We start from the raw sequence: 19,889 nt of genomic DNA, 5'->3' as shown, positions 1-19,889 counted from the left end.
TAGGGATGGCAACTTCCCTATCAATTTTGGGCCCGAGGAACCACCCGAATGGAACACCGACACTGATAGGTGTAACATGTCCCGTCCGGTTTATCGGAAGATAGGATCTTCGCCAAACCGAAAGAGTCTTATATATATTTGAGAATTTTATTACTGTTCAATAGCCTCCTTGAGAATGACATTATTCAACTATAATGAAACTTGGGGATAACAAGTTAACCATATACCACAAGAAATTTTCAAAGACAGGAACGATGTCTATCTACAGGATGCTTCTACTGCTAAACTCTTTGCTACTCCTTCACACGGGTCACCGAACGTTTTAACCGAGACTTCAATGCTGCAACTCTTGGATCCAACGCAAGCCTGTTCAAAAGGTAGCACTCATCAGTAAAACAATGTGAATCGATAGTAAACAAAGAGGAGACAATACTTGGAGGTGCGAAGAATTTTATCAATGTAGCAAGCAAGATCGTACCTTCTGTACAATGGATAGAGCGCTAGTGCTCTTGCAGTGGCCATGGCTAAAGCTCCCACAGGTCCCGTGAGGTTTTCCGTAACTTGCAAATTTGATTGAAGAAATGACCTGGTTAGGAAATGGGCACTCTAGTGATAGCACAGGCCCTAACTTCCTTCCCGCTTTTGAATCTGAACTCCATGTATCAACAGGTGACGGATGAGACTCCGATACATGTGAGCACAAACTTTCAATCTGTCTTGTAGCAAAAGATATCTGCGTTGGATCACCCCCAATTTCCTCAAACAGGACAAGAGTATTGCCACTTGGTTTCAACCATGAACGAGGCACATGGTACCTGTACGTTTAGTGATATCAAATATTCAGAATCAAAGTTTCAATTCAAGTTTTTCCCTTAGAATCTCTAACGCTTACAATTCCTGAGATGGCTTTCCACAGTTCTTTCTGCATTTGTTGGAGTCATAAGGTCCTCTGAAATTGCAAGAGTCAGGGCAACCGCTAGTTGGTGCATTGTTGGTCGGCCAGTACCGCCCAATGCTTTGTCCGTTCACCCATGCTTCACCCTTTCCCATCCCTGTAAAGTCTAGTGCAACAGGGTTACTGCCATCAGGAGCACTAAATGTTGCCTGCATGAGAAAGAATATTTCTTCGGTTAGTATCTAAATCATGAGCAGCCAAGACTTGAGGAAACCCATATCACTCAGAATGCACCACATCCAAGCATGAACACGCAAGAAAATACAACACATGCACCACATGTAGCAGTATTAGAAAGGTTAAATACATTTTGTCCCTGCAATTTCTCCTCAAAATCACATCGTTTTTCACCACCCTTACCCTTATACATAATTATTATGCTAAACTTTTACCTTGTACCATGTCAAGGGCTGTTTCTTGGGTAAGGTAGGTTGTGAAATCCACTGAGAAGAACTTCCGCTGGAAAAACCCGAGTCTTCCCCTTGAAGTCCAATCTGCAGCCGCAATGATGAAGACGACAAAAGGAAAATTGTTAGACTTCGTCCTTTGAAGGTACGCCACTACTTATTCAGATTGAAGAACTTGGGTGTTTTTCTTTTTGTTTTCGGTTTTTGAAATTTCAAGTTATCAGGGAATTGCAACAAAACAAAATAGGAAGACTGACCTGATAGGTCCATTGCTGAGACGAGAGATCAGTGGTAGTGCCATTTTTCAAGCCCTTCAGCTGCACAGGACCAGTGATTCCGGCACCTGCTTTGTCAAAGAAGGCTCCATAGTTCTGATTGAAAAATTGATATACAAAAAACAATACGTGGTCAGAAATTGACCTTAAAGGATGGCATTCATTTATGAAAACTGCAATTCCAGAATATAATAAAAAATAAGGTGAAACCTGAAGGCCGACAGTCAAACTCAGAAGATCTATTGTGTTCTTCCCAGATGCAAATGTGACAGGGATATCCACAGAAATTTTGGCATTCTTAGAAGTGATTATTCCTCTCCCTGAAAAGAATCCAACTAAAACATAAATACAAGAGCAGAACAGTTGTAAAGTTGAGCCAGAACAGTTGCAATAGTTCAAGCAATGCACTAAATACTTGCCAATAACTCTCATTCAGATCTGAAATTCGCAACTGTGAAGCGTGAACCTTATCATCAGGCTTGTCTTAGTATCTAACCTTTGGTAGGAGGCTTTTCCCAGAAAGAAATAAACATAGAACCACTATATTTTGAGATTAAAACCTCATTTTACATGGTGCCTTATGACAGTATTCTGACATCTTCTTTTGCAATACAGTAAGCAGAAACTATGTTTAGTGTTCTTAAAGTCTATAAAACAGAATGGCGTGGGGAATTTAAAACTCAGATTGGACAGCAATATTAGCATAGTCGCGTTCAAAGCCCTATCAGATTCTCAGCCTTGAAGGCCTGCGTCTCCAAACTACAAAGGTTTAGGGATAATAAAATTATGGTTTCCTTCGTAGTTTCCCAAGATGTGTCAACGTCTATTACCAGGAAACAAATATTGCTGCTGGATGAAGACCAAGGAAGAAGGGCAAGCAATCAAATTATAGCCACACTAGTTTATAACTTTATACATCACCTGCAGGCTTTCCGTTAATAAACACGTGAAGGGCATGGCCAAGTGATTCCACATGAAGAACGGTTTGAGATCCATCTTGAAGGAATGTATCAGAACTTGTGACATCAACGCTGCAGAATTTGTTTAGAAAACGGATTTAAGTCTTGAAAGAAATCAAGACAACCAGATGAAAGGAAATAAATATATTCAAAATTAGTAACAAAGCATTCGTGGATTGCCTACCTTAAAGAGTACCACAAATAATCACTTTTGTCAGCTGTGGTGTTTATTTGCTCCAACAATCCAACTCTGGTAAATGCATCCTTCTTTGAGATACCCACTGGTTCATTTATCCAACTCCAGCCTGAGCCCAAAGCTTCAGAGGAATCGATATCATCTATCACTGAGTGATGCATGAAGCTTGGAATCATGGCGGCAGAGTTAATCTGTCATGATAGATTATATAGTTTTGCTTATAAGACGATTCCAATGAAAAAAGAAAACTTATGAGCATACTACTTATATATATGAAGGCTTCAATAGAAAATACTTGCAATATCCCTTGGAAATGTATACCAAATATGACATACGAGACACACTAAACAACAGCATTACATATATAGTATTTTTGAAAATAACCCTCAATGGAATTTGGGATACACAGAGATATACAAAGTAGGGACCGATATTTTCAAGTGGTAAATATAGAACGTTGTGAAGATAACTCATCTCTTGACCAGACCAAGAAAAGGTAACCATAATATATTATACATATAGAATACAAAATATTCTGATACTCTCTAGACCTGAAGAAATAAATATAGGTAATCTTCTCCAAATACATGCAAGCACAACGCGATAGAAGATGGGGAGGCAAACCTTTGCAGTGTTAAGCACTACATTTTTGCAGTCTGGTAAGATGCTCACAGACCATGCAGGCAAGTGATAAGAATTTCCATTGAAAGTCACAGTGGCATCAGATTTGGTGTCAGAATTAGCAAGAAACGCAGCACATGCTGATCCTGTTTTGTAAACAGTTGTCTGAGGATGAGAATAAACAAAAAAAAGAAAATACATGTTAGAAAAATCATGTTGTAGGACATTCACCTAGACCGATAGAATACCACTTCTTTTCAGATATACAAAGCATACAGGTGATGACCAGAAGCCACAGGTCATCTACGATTACGTTTTGGAGATCCTAAGAACTAGTTTTGGAGCTAAAACCATCCAGTTTTTTTACTTGGCACTAGTTTTGCAGCATCAATTTTAAGAAACTTCATCCACAGATACTTCCTTTTAGATATTCTAAAATGAAGACTAGGAAGTTCAGATGTTCCATACATTTATTCTCAGATATTCAAACATGAATAACATGTATGTTCTATTGCTTCACACCACAAATGAACAGGTATGGGTGATCAATTCCACAATGGATATGGCTATACAGGGGGCATGCACTTAGACTGGAGGACCTTGAGGCCTAGAAGTTTATGTAACATTTCTCATCATAGCCACGAAAGATACTCTGTAACACTGAGTAAAAACACCATACCTCAACGTTTGGACCAAAAGAAGAATATTTTGGGTCAGTGGCCACCATCGCTTCTTCGCAAAGCTTTATGGCCTTATGCACATCTTTTAGGTGACCCCACTTAGGTTGTCTAAGAAGTCCTGCAACATGAAAAGGTTGAATCGATTACTGATGAGCCATCCATGTTATATGCATTGATGTTCTTAATTACTCTCTCCTCATTATAAAAGTATATCGTAACATTATAACCATTGCCTATACCCTAAGCTTAGTGTTGACAGAAGCTGCATTTCATTTATATAGCACTGATGAGCACACAGTTCTATATAGTATATACATACAATAAGCAAATATGCCTACATCATGAGCAGTAGTAAAGCAATAATACAGGGATACTAGACAACATACCATACTCATCAATTGGAGCATCATAGTCATAGCTTGTAGCAATAAAGGGTCCACCAGTACTCCGCCCAAAGTTAGTCCCGCCATGGTACTGTTCAAGAGCAACAGAGAACAAATCACTTCATATTTTCTTCCTGGTTTCTGAAATATACTGAATTGTCCTAAATCGTGACAGTCCCCTAAAGTTATGCTAAAATGTTAGTAACTACAGAGGCAATTGCAATACCATATAATAATTTTGGAAAGTTCCACCTCGCTGAAAGAAGCGTGCTACGGCAAATGCAAGGTCTTCCACTGGTCTCTGAGGCACAGCACCACCAAAGGAAAGAAACCTAGTGACCACAAATATTTTGAAGGTTTCCAATAAAAGAGCAATCAAATAAAGATAATACAGGTGATGCCAGAAATTTATTCAAATTTTCAGAAAACTAGCTCAAAGTACCAACAAAAAAACAGATTAGATCAACTAATTACCATCCGCTCCAATTCTCAGTCCACATTTTGGGTCTCTTTTCAGGAAGTTTTGGGGTCCATTGGTCACAATAAAATCCATTGCAAGTGCTGATCTGCAGGTAGTTATACAACATGTGAGTGAGTAAAGAAAGCACGTTAAGAGCGCTGTGTTCATACAAATGAAACCTGACTACAAAAGCCTCACCACAGATGGAGGAGCATCGTCTTGCTGGCACATGACCCAAGGCACCCCTGTATCCAAAGACACAGCCATGGCTGCTGCCCACTTAATATAGGTTTGGGCAGCTGGCCCGTATGCTTGATCAATGTTTCCATACTCGTTTTCAATCTGGCATAATTGAAACAGCACTTAATCCATAACTCTAATTGGAATATTCTCAATACCAAACACTTTGGGTAAATTATAAAAAGAAGTAAGAAAATTTAAACCTGAGATAAAATGATTGGTCCGCCCTGAGATGCATAAAGCTTCTCCTTCTTCATCATATCAACAATTTTTGCCGTGAATCGCTGCATTTCTGCCTGAACCACATAAAGTCAAATAAAACACTGAAGTTGAGAAAATACCGAGAAAACGTAACACAAACACAAACACACAGAGGCAGTTGGGATAAAATGGAGAAGAAACCTTGAATGGTTCATTGTCCGTTCGCAATTGAATTCCGGGTATGAAATGCAACCAAAGAGGAAAGCCACTGTTGAAAAAAATTGAAACACAAACACAATCACACAATAAAACTCTTCAGAAAGTAGTAAAAAATATAAGCTGATCATCATAAAAGCAACTTCCTTTTCCTATTTCTCCAAAAGAGAAAAATGGAAAAAGACCAATTCAAATTCAATTCAATTCATAATACCCGTAGTTCCATTCTGCGCACACATATGGACCAATTCGAAGGTGCAGATAAAGGCCAGCTTCTGCTACTGTCTTCACAAATTTAACCAAATCTTTTCTTCCCCCAAAATCATACTGCAAAAATTGTACAGTCCACCAGTCACCACCATCACAACAAAGACAAAATGCACATAGTTCAAGATAACCAAAAGCACAAAAAACTCGCTACGTCCCGGATTCAAACCATTCCCCTTACTCTTATAATAAAACACGAAAACGATATAAAAAAAATATGGGTTTTCACATTTCATGATTTCTTTAGCGTTTGTGTCTCTGACCAAGAAAAGCAGTAATCATTGCAATGAACTTTTATCTTCGTCTTCCCACATTTTCACAGAAACCAAACGGCGTCGCATTGGAAATGAAAAATTCAGCAAATGCTAGAAGAGAGAGAGACCTGGCCTCGAACTGGTTCGTGCAAGTTCCAGAAGACGTAGGTCTCGATCACGTCCAAGCCTCCGTCTTTAGATTTCTGAATAAGGTCCGGCCACATCTACAACCAAACACACACACACAGCAAAATTCAGACAGAAAAAAAAAAGAGAAAAGGACAATGGAAAATGGAAGAACGAGAGGAAGAGAAGTACCTCGGGAGTGCTGCGAGGATAGTGAATGGAGCCAGACACCAAAACCCTGCGCTTCCCGTCAATCACCAGCGCTCTGTGGTCGTACGTCACCTTCGCGCAATACGACGCCGTCGCCAGAACACCGATCACCAAAACCACCACTAAAATCCTCATCTTCTTCGACTCTGAATTTTGAGTTCGTTTCTGTATTCAATCCTTTTTTTATAAAATTTCGTTTTCGGATTACGATTACTTAAAGCAATGGCTACTCAATTAAACAACAGTTTCTTAAAACGATTGCTGGATTTCTTGCAGCATTTGCTTTGCATTGTTGCTTAATTTTTTTATTCCTTGTTTATCCGTTTGTATTTTGGCTCGCTTTGGCCGCTTCCTTAAAACGACGCTTCCAATCAAAGCGGTGACGCTGTGGAGAACGTCATCGCTGCCGTCGTCGTCCCCGTCTGCTTCTGCTTTCTGCTTCTGCCTTCTGGCTTCTGCTTTCTGCTGCTGCTGCTCTCTAACTAGTAATACTCAGTGAGCTTCAAAGGAGTGAGTGATTAGGATTTGGATGGATAATAAGCGCGTTCAAATGCTGTTGCTGTCGGTGCGGGGAAATCATCGGGGCGTTGCCGGGCGCATTGAAAGACTGGCGTGTCGCGTCTCTGCGTACGGAAACGCGGAGTGGTAACTATTTGCGACAGCGACGGAAAGGTTTTTACTTTCACGGTAAAAATCACCTAAAAGGTAAAAAGTAAGCGCAATGCGAGCCGGGACCGTTTTGTATTTTAGTTGCAGGTGGTGGATTGGCGGAATTAGGATTTTATCTCGTCACCGTTCAAATAGGAGGAGAGAGAAAAAAGAGAGAAGAGAATCGTACTCCGTATTGTCATTGGCGGGAGCTTGCGTTTCAGTTATGCGTTTGTTGTGTCATGCGTGTGAACGTTGGACTGCCAAAAGAAAAAGAAATATTTAAAGTCAAGAGAAAATCTCGTGAAGGAGAGAGATGCATGGATGAGGGTATGGGACTTGGATTCAATCATTGAAATTATTATTCCCGATTATTGAATTAATTTAAAAATTATGTTTAACGGTGTAGATTTAAAGACCGATCATTGTTTTTCGTTTTGAATAATATATGATGTATCTCGTCACATCGATAACATACTATTTTTTTTCTTCATTTGTTCGATTGTGATAGATATTTTTGTTTGGGGTTTTTAATCCAACTTTAACTTTAGCATGGACAGCTGGTAGCTAGACCACAGCTTGGCATGACTTGCAAAAGTGTTATGGTTTGCTATATAGGGGTGGGAATCAAATTGATCGAACCGACCGATCTGAATCATATTGAACGTTTAGAAGATTAAAACTCTTAAAATGTTGAACGTTTTTATTTATGTGTTGAATAGATTTAAATTGACTGAATCAAATTGAAACAAACCGAGTAACAATGATTTGGTTTGATTTGGTTCAGTTTCAATGATGGTATTGAATCAAACTGAACCAAACCGAATCGACGGAATCGTTGAATACTAGTTGATTTAGTTATATTTTTTGTAACAACCCGAATCAAATCGATCCAAGCCCACTCCTAATTTGCCACATCAATGCTTGCCAATGAAAACTAAAAGCCATGGTTGAAACGTTTGAATAGGGTAGTTTTGTAGCATTATTACGGTTCAAGTGGAAATCCTAATAGCTAGTGGGAAGGTTCATCATTCAGATATTGTGAGAGCTGCCCAAGTTTGATGAGGATGTTGTTCCAATTTGGCATACATTCTCAATTCACAAACATGCAAAACAATTACTGTATAATATTGAAGTAACACGCGTACGTAAATGAAGTTTATACACTAAAGTTTGTATCATCAATAGGTAAAATGCATGTTATCACACAAGCAGATTGTAACATAACGTGACGGTCATACAGTATATACGTCTCATCCAAAATTAGATCCAACTCATGTTATACCTCGTCCAAAAATTACTCCACATCATCCGTATGTGTTGCCGCACTTAACTTAAATGACGCATACTTCTTTAGTTTGGAAACAGAAAAATGATTGTCATCTCAACGCTACACCCTAAAAGAACCAGTCACTAATGAAGCTCACTGCAATCGCTCATATGGCCCAAAGTAACCCACCAAATTATAGTGGTGCCATGTGAAAATCAACACAAGCGAGCACAATGGGGGTGTCAGCAAATCATTCAAAGTACCCGGATTCTAGAAAGAATGATGAAACGCATGTAAAGATGAATTGACCTGTCACTTAATATTACACTCTACTGATATTCCTTTTTACTTGTAAGTGAGATGTCTTAGGTTTGATTCTCGCCAAAAATAAATTCGAACCATATTATTACTAGTTCATTGTGAAGCTAAACCCACACTCTCGGACTTAGTATAGATAGTATCATTTGTTTTAAAAAAGGAAAAAAGAAAAGATGCATTGACATTGGTGAGTTGATGTGCTTTAGGTTGGTCAACTGAGAAAATGATCTGTACTTTGGGGCGGTGCATGCGTGCAGTGAGTGCCATAAAATGGGTCCAAAACCTACTTAGTACTACATCATATCTGCATGGTTGATAGTACTGGCAATTGGCAAACCATATGAACCACTAGTATATAATGTCCAACCAGTATTTCAAAATAAATTAAACCATTAACAGGTGATATTTCAGTCTGATAACACAATATTTCATATTAATCTCACTTCATATAGTATTTGTATTATCGGATCGGGATGTTTACTCAGTCCATCTAAATTATTCTCCAAATAGACCCACTCCCTCTAGATTATTTCAGCTTTGAATGCCGTCTCTTCCAAATTGTCTATTGTTGGACCTACTGTGGAAGACTCAAAGCTTCTGCTATCATCAAGGTATTTCGACCCATGTTCGACTCCAAGCTAACTCCGCTACCCATCGACTAGCACGTTACGCTCTTCAGTGTTATTCTTTTTGTAACTTGTTTGAGGATCCTCCATACCTCATTTCAGATTTATTGATTGAGTGTAATAGTTAAAGAGCCTCATAACTGAACAACTTTTTGTACCGTTGTTTATTCTCCAAATAAGGACAGTTCACCTAGTATTTTTTTACCAGCTACACACCAAAATAGTAGGCACAAGGCACTATTGTGATCAAGTAGTGGGCATTGTCTAAGTTAAAAGCTTCATTGGTATACAATTATAGCAATGGTCTTTCAACTTTAACTTAATTGAAGTAATGGTCATTTAACTAAAAATTTCATGACCCCTTAAATCTTCAAAACATGTAGCGATGATCCTTTTCGTCAGCTCCGTTAGAACTTCCATCAAAATGAGTCACGTATCACACAAGTGAGGCTGAATCAAGGGGCAAATATGGAAAAAGAATGAGAAAAATTGTAGCAATAGCCCCTCAACTTCTTAACTTTAACCCAATTGGAGCAATGATCCCTCAACTTTAACCTAATTGGAGCAATTATCCCTCAACTTTAAACCCAATTGTAGCAATGTTCCTTCCAACGTGACTCATTTTGATAGAATTATAACTGAGTTGACAAAAAGGATCATAGATGCACGTTTTGACGAGTTCAGGGATCAATGGTCATGAATTTTTAGTTGAGGGACCATTACTCCAATTGGTTTAAAGTTGAGAGACTATTGCTACAATTGAGTTAAGGTTAATGAATCATTACTACAATTTTCTCACAAAGGTTTTAAAGAAGCAACATATATTTGGATAAAGTTTTATATGCATGCCGTTTAGGAAGGGAAATCAACCAATCACTTTAAGTATAGAGATAAATATTCTTAATCGCTTCATTTGCGTTTAGCACTCACCATTAACAAAATAGAATCATGTATTTACGCATTTACTTAGTAATATTTTGGGGGTGTACCTACAATCCTACGTGCCCCGTGATATTCAATGCTTTAGATCTCAATGTCCAAATCTCGCTGTACATTTAATTTTGGTCCGAGTTCTAGTTGGGTTTTAGATGGTGATGGTTTCTTTTTAAAGGGGACTGGGGTCAATAAGGACGACAATAGGAAGCTGTCTCAGACAAGCACATTGACAATTTGACACAATCACATGCCCTGCTAAGTTGCCGAAACAGATTATTCAAATTAAGAATAATCTCAACCTAATTCTTGTTTTAGGTGTACGCGGTCCAATTTGGTCCGTTGCACCTCAAAAACCAACAAATTATATAACCAGGTTGTTTGGTGTTAGCTTAACTTGTCGGGATCGGTTTTGTTTGGATTGATTTGGTTTATTAATTTTTGTAATTTCTAGTCATTGTTCTATATGGAACAGGAAGATGAAATTGTTTTTCGGTATCAAATTGGGTTTTTGAGTTCATAGCATGAAATGGCATGTGGTAAAGAATCCGTAGTATTTTTCAAAGAAGGGATGAGTTTTTAGTGAAATTTCTGTGTTGGTAGGGCCTAGGCCGTACGATGGTCATGAGGCTCAAAGTTCAAACCATGCATGTGGCCGACGCAAGGGTCGAGCAACCGAGTCTAAGTTGGGAGGTCTTAAGATACCAGGTCATATTTCTCCTCTTCACTCTTTTTATTTCTTTACAAAAACAACAACAATCAAGCCTTATTCATCTAAAGTGGGATCGGCTATATGAATCATAGAATGCAACTACGCTCGGTTGTGAATTTAATATTTGAAGTTCATTTTTACTTTTGTCTGTGATTATTGCATTGTTATGAACACCGAACAATTTGATCAAATGGGTGTTTGAAATGGTAGAAATTCTCTGATGCTGCTATAGCACATTAGCACTCTCATGGTTTGGTTGGTTCATGATTCGTGAGGTCTTGCTTTTACATGCTGCATAAAAATCAAAACGGGGTTAGCATCTCGTTTTCCTCTTGAAATGGAGCTGTCCTGGCGCTACATCCTCGCACCGTGCGATGTAAGCAACAAGCGTTTTTACTAGAGCAACAAGGCTTCAATTTGGATTGTCCAACGATATGAAAACGTTTTCTCGTAACAGTTGCTGGAAACTGGATTTCTAAACTTTCTTTGCTTAGAGAGATGCGACTTCCTTTCAGGTAACGTTTACGCTTCCATTCAACGTCACTTGGAACTAAAACGTTTGATTTTTACTCCGCCATTGGTTATGCTGTCTGATGCACAACCGGTTATGTTCACAGATTATGTTCCGGAGAAAGTAGAAGCGGAGGATGCATTGGCAGAGAGAAAATTAGCCGAAGCAAAAGCAGGGTAGGGGTTTCGGAACATGCACTTGTTCTTCTTCCCTTTGCAAGTGCACAAAACATGCATGAACTTTGTTCCATGCTTCAACTTAGCTCATGTTAGTTTCGAAGGACAACATTTTTCCCCGCGATGAGAAGGTCGGAGGTTTTAGGGGCCGGTCGTTAGACGGCAAGCCAGCTGGTGAAGTTGGACTTGCGTTCTCCAATATACTTATCTTTACATCTCACAGTAATATGTGAGCTATCAAGCTCCTGTTAGACACCAAAGCAAACGAACTTTCATATGAATCACATCCGGAACATATACCTATGCTAGTTTAAAACAAAACACTCTGGACACCGTTTGCAGGCAACTCCGATATCGCTTTTATTTTGGCCCTGGTGACCATTACACAAAATCATATTATCTGAACTAGTCACAAGGAAAACGAAAAGAATTTGCCCCCGCCAACGCAAAACAATGGGCATTTGTACATGTATTGTGCTATAGATAAGCAGTCAGCACCATGTGAATATTGTGAGTTGTAAGCTGTAAACCTACCTTTGCAAAAACCTAAAAGCGATACAATTATACCATGTGCGTCTCCCTCTACCCCTCTCTTTGCTTCTTATCTAAAAGAAACCGTCGTTTGTCACCGTTGAGCTAGATTACTTCCTCTGTGCATAAACTTTGACCAAAGCAAATTCAATTACCTGGTATGATACATATGGCAATCTGAAGGATCAGAGTGGCTGAAAGCGGCACAAGTACAGGTTCAAACAGCGATTCAGCTTTATGGAAGGTTACCCCCAATTGACTGTTTTTTGACATTTCCTTGAAACTAAAAGCACCGCCTTTGCCTGTCAGTGGTTGTTGGTCCTCTGAACTAGCACCGAGCAGGGTATCCATGCTGTTTCGATTTACTTTCACTGAACGGCTTGCTTTTAGATGGTTCTGTGTAACCTTTGCCTGTGAGTGGTTGGTCCTTTGGACTAGCACCTAGCAGGGCTTCTGCGTTTGACTTATTTTCAGGTTCGCTGGGTCTCATCCAAATTTTTACATGCCCTTCCCAAGATGCAGTGAGAATAGTTTCCTCTGTGAAAACTAATCCGGATAGGGGCTCAGAATGAACGCAGTGAGACACTAGTGGGGAGAGCTTTGGAATGTCCCGCATGCTGGGTGCAGGTTGAAGAGTGCCAATGGGGTAAACGCTGTCCCAGTGGGATGACTGGCTACCTGTGCTGAACGTTGGAGATCCACCAAGTGAACTTCGGCGAAGTGGCACTACAATCTCATCCATGGGCAGGTCCCATAGGAGCAATTTTGTGTCCTGTAAGCACAAATATGAGAGGTGGAAGTAGCCAGACAAGCAAAACTCATTGGCACAGATAAAAAAAAATCGCATCTAAAGCAGAAAAATATTTCATGGACCAATTTTAGCTTCATAAAAATATATCACGCCCCAACTTCTCTCTTTGAAAATCTCGCACCTAGCTATTGAATTTCTTTAATCGGACTTAAACAATTGTCTCCAGGACTAACAAAAAAGAAAAATCTGATAGCTAAAGATATTTGATACTAACCAGCACGAGAAAAACTTAAAAGAATATGTAGCTTAGCTGTGTGATGGAGAGGAATTGGGAATGATATAGAATATTATAAACTGATAAACATACGCTCTTGTCAACAGAAAAAATAAGAAGATAAACATAAGCACTTAAATGATTTTATTTTTAAACATGTTAACCATGGCATATCATCTCAGTGTTTTCTTTAGGCAAGGACAAGATGGGGAGAGCAAATTACCTGACCCACAGAACCAAAACGGTAAACAATATTTTCTTCCGTGCCATCTGAACTTGGTGGGGACCAATATGAATCAAACGCCACACCACTAACCTGCAAGCATAAGGGCTAAAAGGTGTGAGATGTCCATGAGTTATGCTAAGTCAAAAGAGGGAAGGATGGAGAACTCAACGACTATGCACAAAGGTTTGCTGAAACTGTACCCATGAGTTGTGCCCTTCACCCCAAGCTACTACTTTTCTATCTTCCATGCTCCATACCGTAACGAGATCCTCTTCTCCTCCTGTCAAAATGTATTTCCCATCCGGACTGAGAAACAACACATAATGAAGGTCAAATATGAACATCATAATGTGTAAACACATTCGGTTTGACAAAAATTCGTATGAACATCATGTGGAACACAAGTATAAATTTCTGGATATACTAATGGCAGGAATTTGGCCAGTATAATCATGTATCAATGAAAAATATATATTTTAATTTTTTACCTCCACGCACAACACAGAAGAGCACCATAATAACTCTTGCCACCGAATACTAGCTGTTCTTTTGAGTAGTCAAATACTCGCAAATATCCTACATGTAGCACCTAATGTCAGTACCAATTAACAGATACGCTCATACACAGAGTCGCAAGTGTAACAGATTGAGGAATACCATCTCTACCGACTGTTGCCAAATTTGCCCCATCTTCTGAGTAAACAATGCTGTTTATTGCACCTTGGCAAATATGCCATCTGGAAATTGGATTACTCTGCAGATAAACCATAAACATGAAAACGGGAGGAAGAAGAAACAAAAAGGAAGATGATAAAAACATCTATATTTGGTTCTTGTATAAGCTTTAGGAAATAACAAAAGTTCTAACGATTAGCCAAACTGCATAACCTATACGGCGGTATTGCAGCAGCTCAAGTGAAAATGTCGCAAAGGTAGGTTAATACGCAGTGGCAGTAATAATAATATTATTTGACCTTGGTCATAATGGTATGTACTTTAAAAGCCAATCCTTTACATAAGCAGAAAATTAAGTATAATAATGCTTTACTTAACATGCAAAGAAATTTTATACATTGATATTACCTTACTGGATCTTGCATGAGCCACCAAAAATTGAGTATGATCCCTTATAACCGGGAAAGAAGAATCACCAGCACTTTCCTTACTCTAAAATGAATTAATGCTGAGCTCAGTTCATGAAGGAAAACAGGAAAACCAGGAAAGGATAAATAGCATTTGAAACAGGAAAAATTAAAGATCAAGGCTTGCCTTCTCATACACATACAAGTTTCCATCAGCATGAGCAGCAGCAAAAGCACCGCTACCTTTGGGAACCCATGCAACACTGGCACACCGACTGTTAAAACCAAATAGTTAGTTTGTGCATGAAGACTGCCACCAAAACAGAAACCACTAAGCACAGTCCAACAGCCATACCGCCCTGCACCCCCACAAGTTATTTGGTACGTTGCTTTGTAACGTTATATCAAGCCAACAGCTATGGTACTTATCAAGAGTGATCACAATTTACGATTACATTAGCAAACTTATTCGATATATAACAACCACATTCTGCTTCTAAGATGGTATGTATTTCCAAGGTACAGAACTAAACTGTAAGATCAATGAAAGTGGGAATTTTTCTGGATAGGGAACTCTCAGCTCCACTTACGCAAGAAGTGTTAATTTGTTTATCTACCTTATGCCAAATTTATTCCTTGGCCCACCCCGTTTCCCCGTAACATAATCAAGATTACATGCACACCAGCAGGCAGCAGTGACAATGTGCATTCCTGACACCTTTTTTCATCAACAAACTTGTAGTACATAGATAACAAAGCAGAAGGAAATGAGGCAAAGTTGAGTAACAATCTTGCCTGCTAGTGACAGAACCTTCTTTGTTATAATGATGGGCACCAACAAGCTTCTTTCCAGAATCTTGCAATTGCTGCCTCAAAGACGCCGAATAAACTGCAACAACAAACAAATTAACCAAGTCACAAACAGCCTCCTCATCACCAAAACCCCATTCAATCACACGCAAACAAGATTCCTTACTATCTCCGGAGCTCAATCCAATAAGCAAGTCATGCCCGTCTTTGGCCTCGGAATCAAACGCGTGGCACACAGGATTGGAATTGCCAAATTGCAAAGCCTTGATAGGATCCTACAAACAAAATCCCGAAAACCCTTTACACAGATTCCCAAAAAAACAGAAACCCAATTATCCAAACCGCACAATAAAAAACCAATCCAACCCCAAGAACACGGAAAATTACCTTATCGGGCGAATTGAGATCACTGATATAAACAGTATCCCCAACATTGAATACCAAAAACGACCCTTTACTACCGAGATTCGAGTTAACCGTGTGATGGGTCCCATTCGACCCGCCGAAATGAGCATACCTACTACTCCCATTGCTGGTTCTGCTATATCCACTCCCTCCCACAAAGCTCAGAGCTTTGCCCCCATTTCCCCCCAACAGCCTCGCCGCCGCCGACCGCACTCCGGTGGTGCTGAAACTCGGCGCCAGCGTAGGCTGGCTGCTAGGCTTGTCCTTGAGCTGCGCTACCGTCACCTAAAATCCACAAACAAACATTGACTAACTCCGAGTCAACAGAGACAGCGACAACGACAACATATCTAACACAACCGATTAATTCGGACCCTGCTTCGATTAATCCTACATTAAATTCGTTTTTTTTTTTTTTTTTTTTGGGTACCTGAGAAATTGTCTTGGCGTACGAGTACGGGAGGAGGTTGGGCGGCCGAGTCTTCTCCGAGTGAAGCTTGTATCGGCCTTCTGGGGTTTTGAAATACGCCTTTATAAGCGATTGTGTCTGGGAATTCGTCGTTGCAGACGAAGAAGACGACGTCGTTTGCGGCGTCGCAGTCGTTGACGATGATGCCGACAACATCGGGCTCAGGCCGTGTTTGTTGTTGGAGTAGCCGTTGTTGAACATCGTCGTTGGAATTCAGGAAATTTTACGGTCGCCGACTGACAGAGCGAGACAACATCGTAGTGTTTTTTTTTTTTTCCTTACTGGTTATTTGGTCTGCTTTTTGGGGAGGACGGATCGGGTGGTGCGCGGGTGTTGGGGTTTGGAGCGTAGTTGACTTTGGGTTTTGGACTTTTCGGACAGGAGATGCAGATGGAGGTGGTCAGTATTTGGGACGATGAGGGCGATCCATGTGGTGGCTGGCTGTGAAGTTTGAGAAAGTTGAAGAAATGGACGTTGATGCACTTCCACCCTAACAAATGGGCTAGTCCAAAGTCTTTTTTTTTAGGCCACCCCCCCCCCCCCAAAATCTATTCCACCCCATCCAAATAGGCTGGCCCAAAGTGGAGGCCAGCTTTGAGCGCAGCATAATGGACTAAGTAAGAAACAGGTCTACATGATATCAAACTGACATCAACATAGTCAGATGAATTTCTTTTTTTTTTGCCATTGGCGCGTGGGGTACACACACGCTTGGGCGCGCATTCCAGCATTAACAAAAAAAAATGTCATAACCTTGGCCCTTATCGTGGGCCACGTGTCTGCTTTTGGGCGGTTGGATTTTATTTTTTTGAAATCAAACGGTCCAGATTAATTAACTTAATAAAAAAATTCTTTAAAAATATAAAAAATAAATAAAATATTATTTTATATATATATAAATACCTAACCATCTTTCACAAAAATTGTACTTTCGGAAAATGACATGTGGGGTGACAAAATTGGTTAAAAATTATATTTGAAATAAAAAATGAATTTTTTTTATTATTTTATAAAAATAATAATAATATTTTAATATGAATTTACTAGACTCTTGCCCATCTCATTTTTTACAGGTAGAGATGCACTTGGTCAATTAATGTTCATTAGAGTCAATTACTATTCATTTGGGTAGATTAAATGGGTCCATTGGAGTCAATTACTATTCATTTGGGTGGATTAAATGGATTTTGGACCAGCTCATTTTTTAGAGGTGGAGTTGCTCTAAGAGTTGCTATTTTTTAGACTAGGATCCTTGCCTGATCTTTTTATGTGGATCCCCTCAGGATCAATTCATCGTAACTGTCCACCACAAATCCTACGGTCCGAATAATTTTGAATTTTTTAGCTTTATTTTAGTTTGAACACACAAGTCAGGATCCTGATTCTCTCTCTTTCACCTCTCTGGTGCCTTCTCTGTTTAACACACACCAAAAATCCTCTAGACGAAGTTTGCCGAATCAACACAATCGCCCAAAACCACATATATCTATGACCTCAAAGCCTCCAATTCTTCTCCTCGCCATCACGAAATTCATCAACAATCTCTCGCCGTCATTCATCTCCCCGTGCTCTTTGCTGTGACCTCTCTTCAACACCCTGAGAACTCTTGGCCTTCTCTCACTAACCTTTACTCTTTTTGGGGAATCCAATTCCGATTCTAAGAAAATTCTGAAACTCAATGACTAATGGGTAAAATATCTCCTTGCGGCCTCCCTTTTGTATGAGGTAATAAAACGAATTTCATTAGTGGGTTAAAAAAGTTAATTTATCTAACATTACTCGTAAAAACAGTTAGTACTATGATCTAGTGTTATTCCTCTTTACTTATAAGTGAGAGGTCTTAGGTTTGATTCTCACCAAAGGTGAATTTGAACCACATTATTGCAAGCCTTTTGTAAGACTTAACTCATTTTCCCACCCCATTTGTTTGTTTTAAATTGAGTAATGATAGAGAAATCACATTTCTTTTCTAGTACATCGATATTTTTACACTAGGAGAGGAGGAGTTCAGTTAAGCCACACAATGGGCAACATAATTTGGGATCGAATTCGCCATCCATGATATTTGAACATAAGACTTCTCACTTCCAACTGAAGAGAAATACCACCAGACCGTACCCCTATCGTTTGTTAAAAAACACATTACTCCTAAAAAAAATTAACTACAACTCCGCTCCGAATTTAAGACTGAGACAATTGCCAATATGAGGAAATGTCATCCGCTCACATCCTCTCAAGTTCGTCTCCCCAGATTCTAAGCACCAAACTTGAGACTGAGACAATTGCCAATATGAGAAAATTCTCCCTCATTCTAAAGCGCTATTCCGTCTCCCCAGATTCAAAGCACCTAAACCTTAAAACTTGAAACAATTAGGGAGAATTTTCACTTTCCTAAATGGAGAAAACAAGAATTGAGACCTTGAAGTAGTTCCGGAGCCAAGCCAACAGATTTTGGTATCAAATTATTGTTGGAAAATAAAAAATAAAGTATTTTAGGATTTGATTTAATTAGTGATTTTATATGATTTAAATAGGGTTTGGATATGAATTGATTTGATCTAGATTTCCTTGTCTTGTAGAAAAATGATTGTTTTGATTTATTTCCTAGTTTGCTCTTTTGTAATCTTATTAATTGCTCCTTATGGAGAAGAATAAAATATTGAAATTGTAATTGAGAATTGTGAGATTGTAGAGAATTTTAAATTTACCCTAAACCCTTTATTTTCAACTTGTTGAATCCCACATCAGCCATAGAAAGAGAGAAATAATAGTTTAAATATCTCAATCTCACTCCAACTAATACCGATGCATTTTGTGATAAAACTCTACACCCGACGAATTGTGTAGATAGTAATTATCAAGTTTGGGATAATATTGGTGTGGTTGGATTCTACAATTATTGATGGTCATACGTTGTGGTACGGACAGACAATCACCATCAGCCAAATGGGGCTCTAGTTTTGTTAGTGTTTTAAGTACCTGCACTCATGCAGGATTTGTAAAAGAAGGCCGCAGGAGACTTTTTTTCTTTTCTTTTTTTTGAAACGAAATGCACCCTTTTGTAAAAAGAGAAACGAACGCATAATGTACAATGAAAGGATGTTATTGGAAGATTTCGGAATCCTCACAAATAAGATCCTGGGAGTATCCTCATTCCTACCAAAGATGAAACGAACATATTATAATGAAATATTTCCACTTCGTCACATCATTTCCCATTCCAATTTTCTCATCAGTTTTATAGCATAATACATGCTAATGTAGACAAAATGAATTGTTTTTCTCATATAATACTGGGTTTTTTTTTTTTTGCCCGCTCATATAATACTAGTTAAATGTGTTTAACATGTAAAAATTAGATTATTGAGGTAGCACAAACCCAACCCGTTTAAAATTCCTATTTAGAAATTGTGCCATAATCATGTTGGCGTCAAAAAAAGAAACGGCACAACTTCTAACTTCATAAGTTCAAATCGTATTATCATGCAAAAAATATATATATTATAATGTTGTGTCATAAATTGTCACACTTTTTTTTTATCCAAAAAAAAGAAGGGTGTGGCAATTTATGACACGAATATCCTTTCCTTTGATGCATTAGAATTTGTTTAGCACTCTACTTAAATTCAACTTTTTAAAATGAAAAATAATTTTCAAGTTTTAAGTTTTAAAAACTTGTTTGGTGGGACTATTTTCA

The 19,889-nt window shown here is 38.8% G+C and overlaps 2 protein-coding genes and 1 long non-coding RNA gene across 3 annotated transcripts; 1 reads left to right on the top strand and 2 right to left on the bottom strand.

The window, feature by feature from the left end:
• Window positions 1–63: 63 nt before the first annotated feature.
• Window positions 64–7,405, bottom strand: LOC103447870 (beta-galactosidase 8-like). The gene is made up of 19 exons (XM_008387075.4): window positions 6,433–7,405; window positions 6,243–6,338; window positions 5,808–5,920; window positions 5,579–5,645; window positions 5,380–5,472; window positions 5,135–5,278; window positions 4,951–5,042; window positions 4,703–4,808; window positions 4,480–4,567; window positions 4,093–4,211; window positions 3,417–3,578; window positions 2,781–2,983; window positions 2,559–2,668; window positions 1,848–1,957; window positions 1,620–1,733; window positions 1,348–1,449; window positions 893–1,104; window positions 479–815; window positions 64–366 (listed from the first exon to the last, which is right to left on the bottom strand). The coding sequence occupies exons 1-19, from the start codon at window positions 6,583–6,585 to the stop codon at window positions 259–261; spliced, it is 2,529 nt and encodes an 842-aa protein (XP_008385297.2). The 5' UTR covers window positions 6,586–7,405; the 3' UTR covers window positions 64–258.
• A 3,192-nt stretch (window positions 7,406–10,597) lies between these two features.
• LOC139189677 (uncharacterized) lies at window positions 10,598–11,965 on the top strand. Its single transcript, XR_011573518.1, has 2 exons — window positions 10,598–11,472; window positions 11,575–11,965. It is a non-coding gene; the product is annotated as an uncharacterized lncRNA (long non-coding RNA).
• Window positions 11,966–11,979: 14 nt separating this feature from the next.
• Window positions 11,980–16,785, bottom strand: LOC103447871 (probable catabolite repression protein creC). The gene is made up of 11 exons (XM_008387077.4): window positions 16,154–16,785; window positions 15,706–16,008; window positions 15,485–15,593; window positions 15,304–15,397; window positions 14,696–14,783; window positions 14,510–14,593; window positions 14,084–14,180; window positions 13,915–14,002; window positions 13,627–13,732; window positions 13,424–13,516; window positions 11,980–12,947 (listed from the first exon to the last, which is right to left on the bottom strand). The coding sequence occupies exons 1-11, from the start codon at window positions 16,391–16,393 to the stop codon at window positions 12,504–12,506; spliced, it is 1,746 nt and encodes a 581-aa protein (XP_008385299.2). The 5' UTR covers window positions 16,394–16,785; the 3' UTR covers window positions 11,980–12,503.
• Between the last annotated feature and the right edge of the window lie 3,104 nt (window positions 16,786–19,889).

Source organism: Malus domestica, chromosome 11 (assembly GCF_042453785.1).
Source record: "Malus domestica chromosome 11, GDT2T_hap1".
In the NCBI taxonomy this organism is placed as follows: domain Eukaryota; kingdom Viridiplantae; phylum Streptophyta; class Magnoliopsida; order Rosales; family Rosaceae; genus Malus; species Malus domestica.
This window is presented reverse-complemented; position numbering and strand designations above follow the sequence as displayed.

What these genes read in the sequence shown, in the direction of transcription:
- LOC103447870 (XM_008387075.4), bottom strand. Translation starts at nt 6,585, where the DNA reads ATGAGGATTTTAGTGGTGGTTTTGGTGATCGGTGTTCTGGCGACGGCG. An exon ending in ACGATGCTCCTCCATCTGTG is followed by an intron (nt 5,043 to 5,134) that starts GTGAGGCTTTTG and finishes AACTACCTGCAG; the next exon opens with ATCAGCACTTGCAATGGATT. An exon ending in TAGTGCTTAACACTGCAAAG is followed by an intron (nt 2,984 to 3,416) that starts GTTTGCCTCCCC and finishes CTATCATGACAG; the next exon opens with ATTAACTCTGCCGCCATGAT.
- LOC103447871 (XM_008387077.4), bottom strand. Translation starts at nt 16,393, where the DNA reads ATGTTCAACAACGGCTACTCCAACAACAAACACGGCCTGAGCCCGATG. An exon ending in ACGCCAAGACAATTTCTCAG is followed by an intron (nt 16,009 to 16,153) that starts GTACCCAAAAAA and finishes TGTGGATTTTAG; the next exon opens with GTGACGGTAGCGCAGCTCAA. An exon ending in CTTCTGTGTTGTGCGTGGAG is followed by an intron (nt 13,733 to 13,914) that starts GTAAAAAATTAA and finishes GTTGTTTCTCAG; the next exon opens with TCCGGATGGGAAATACATTT.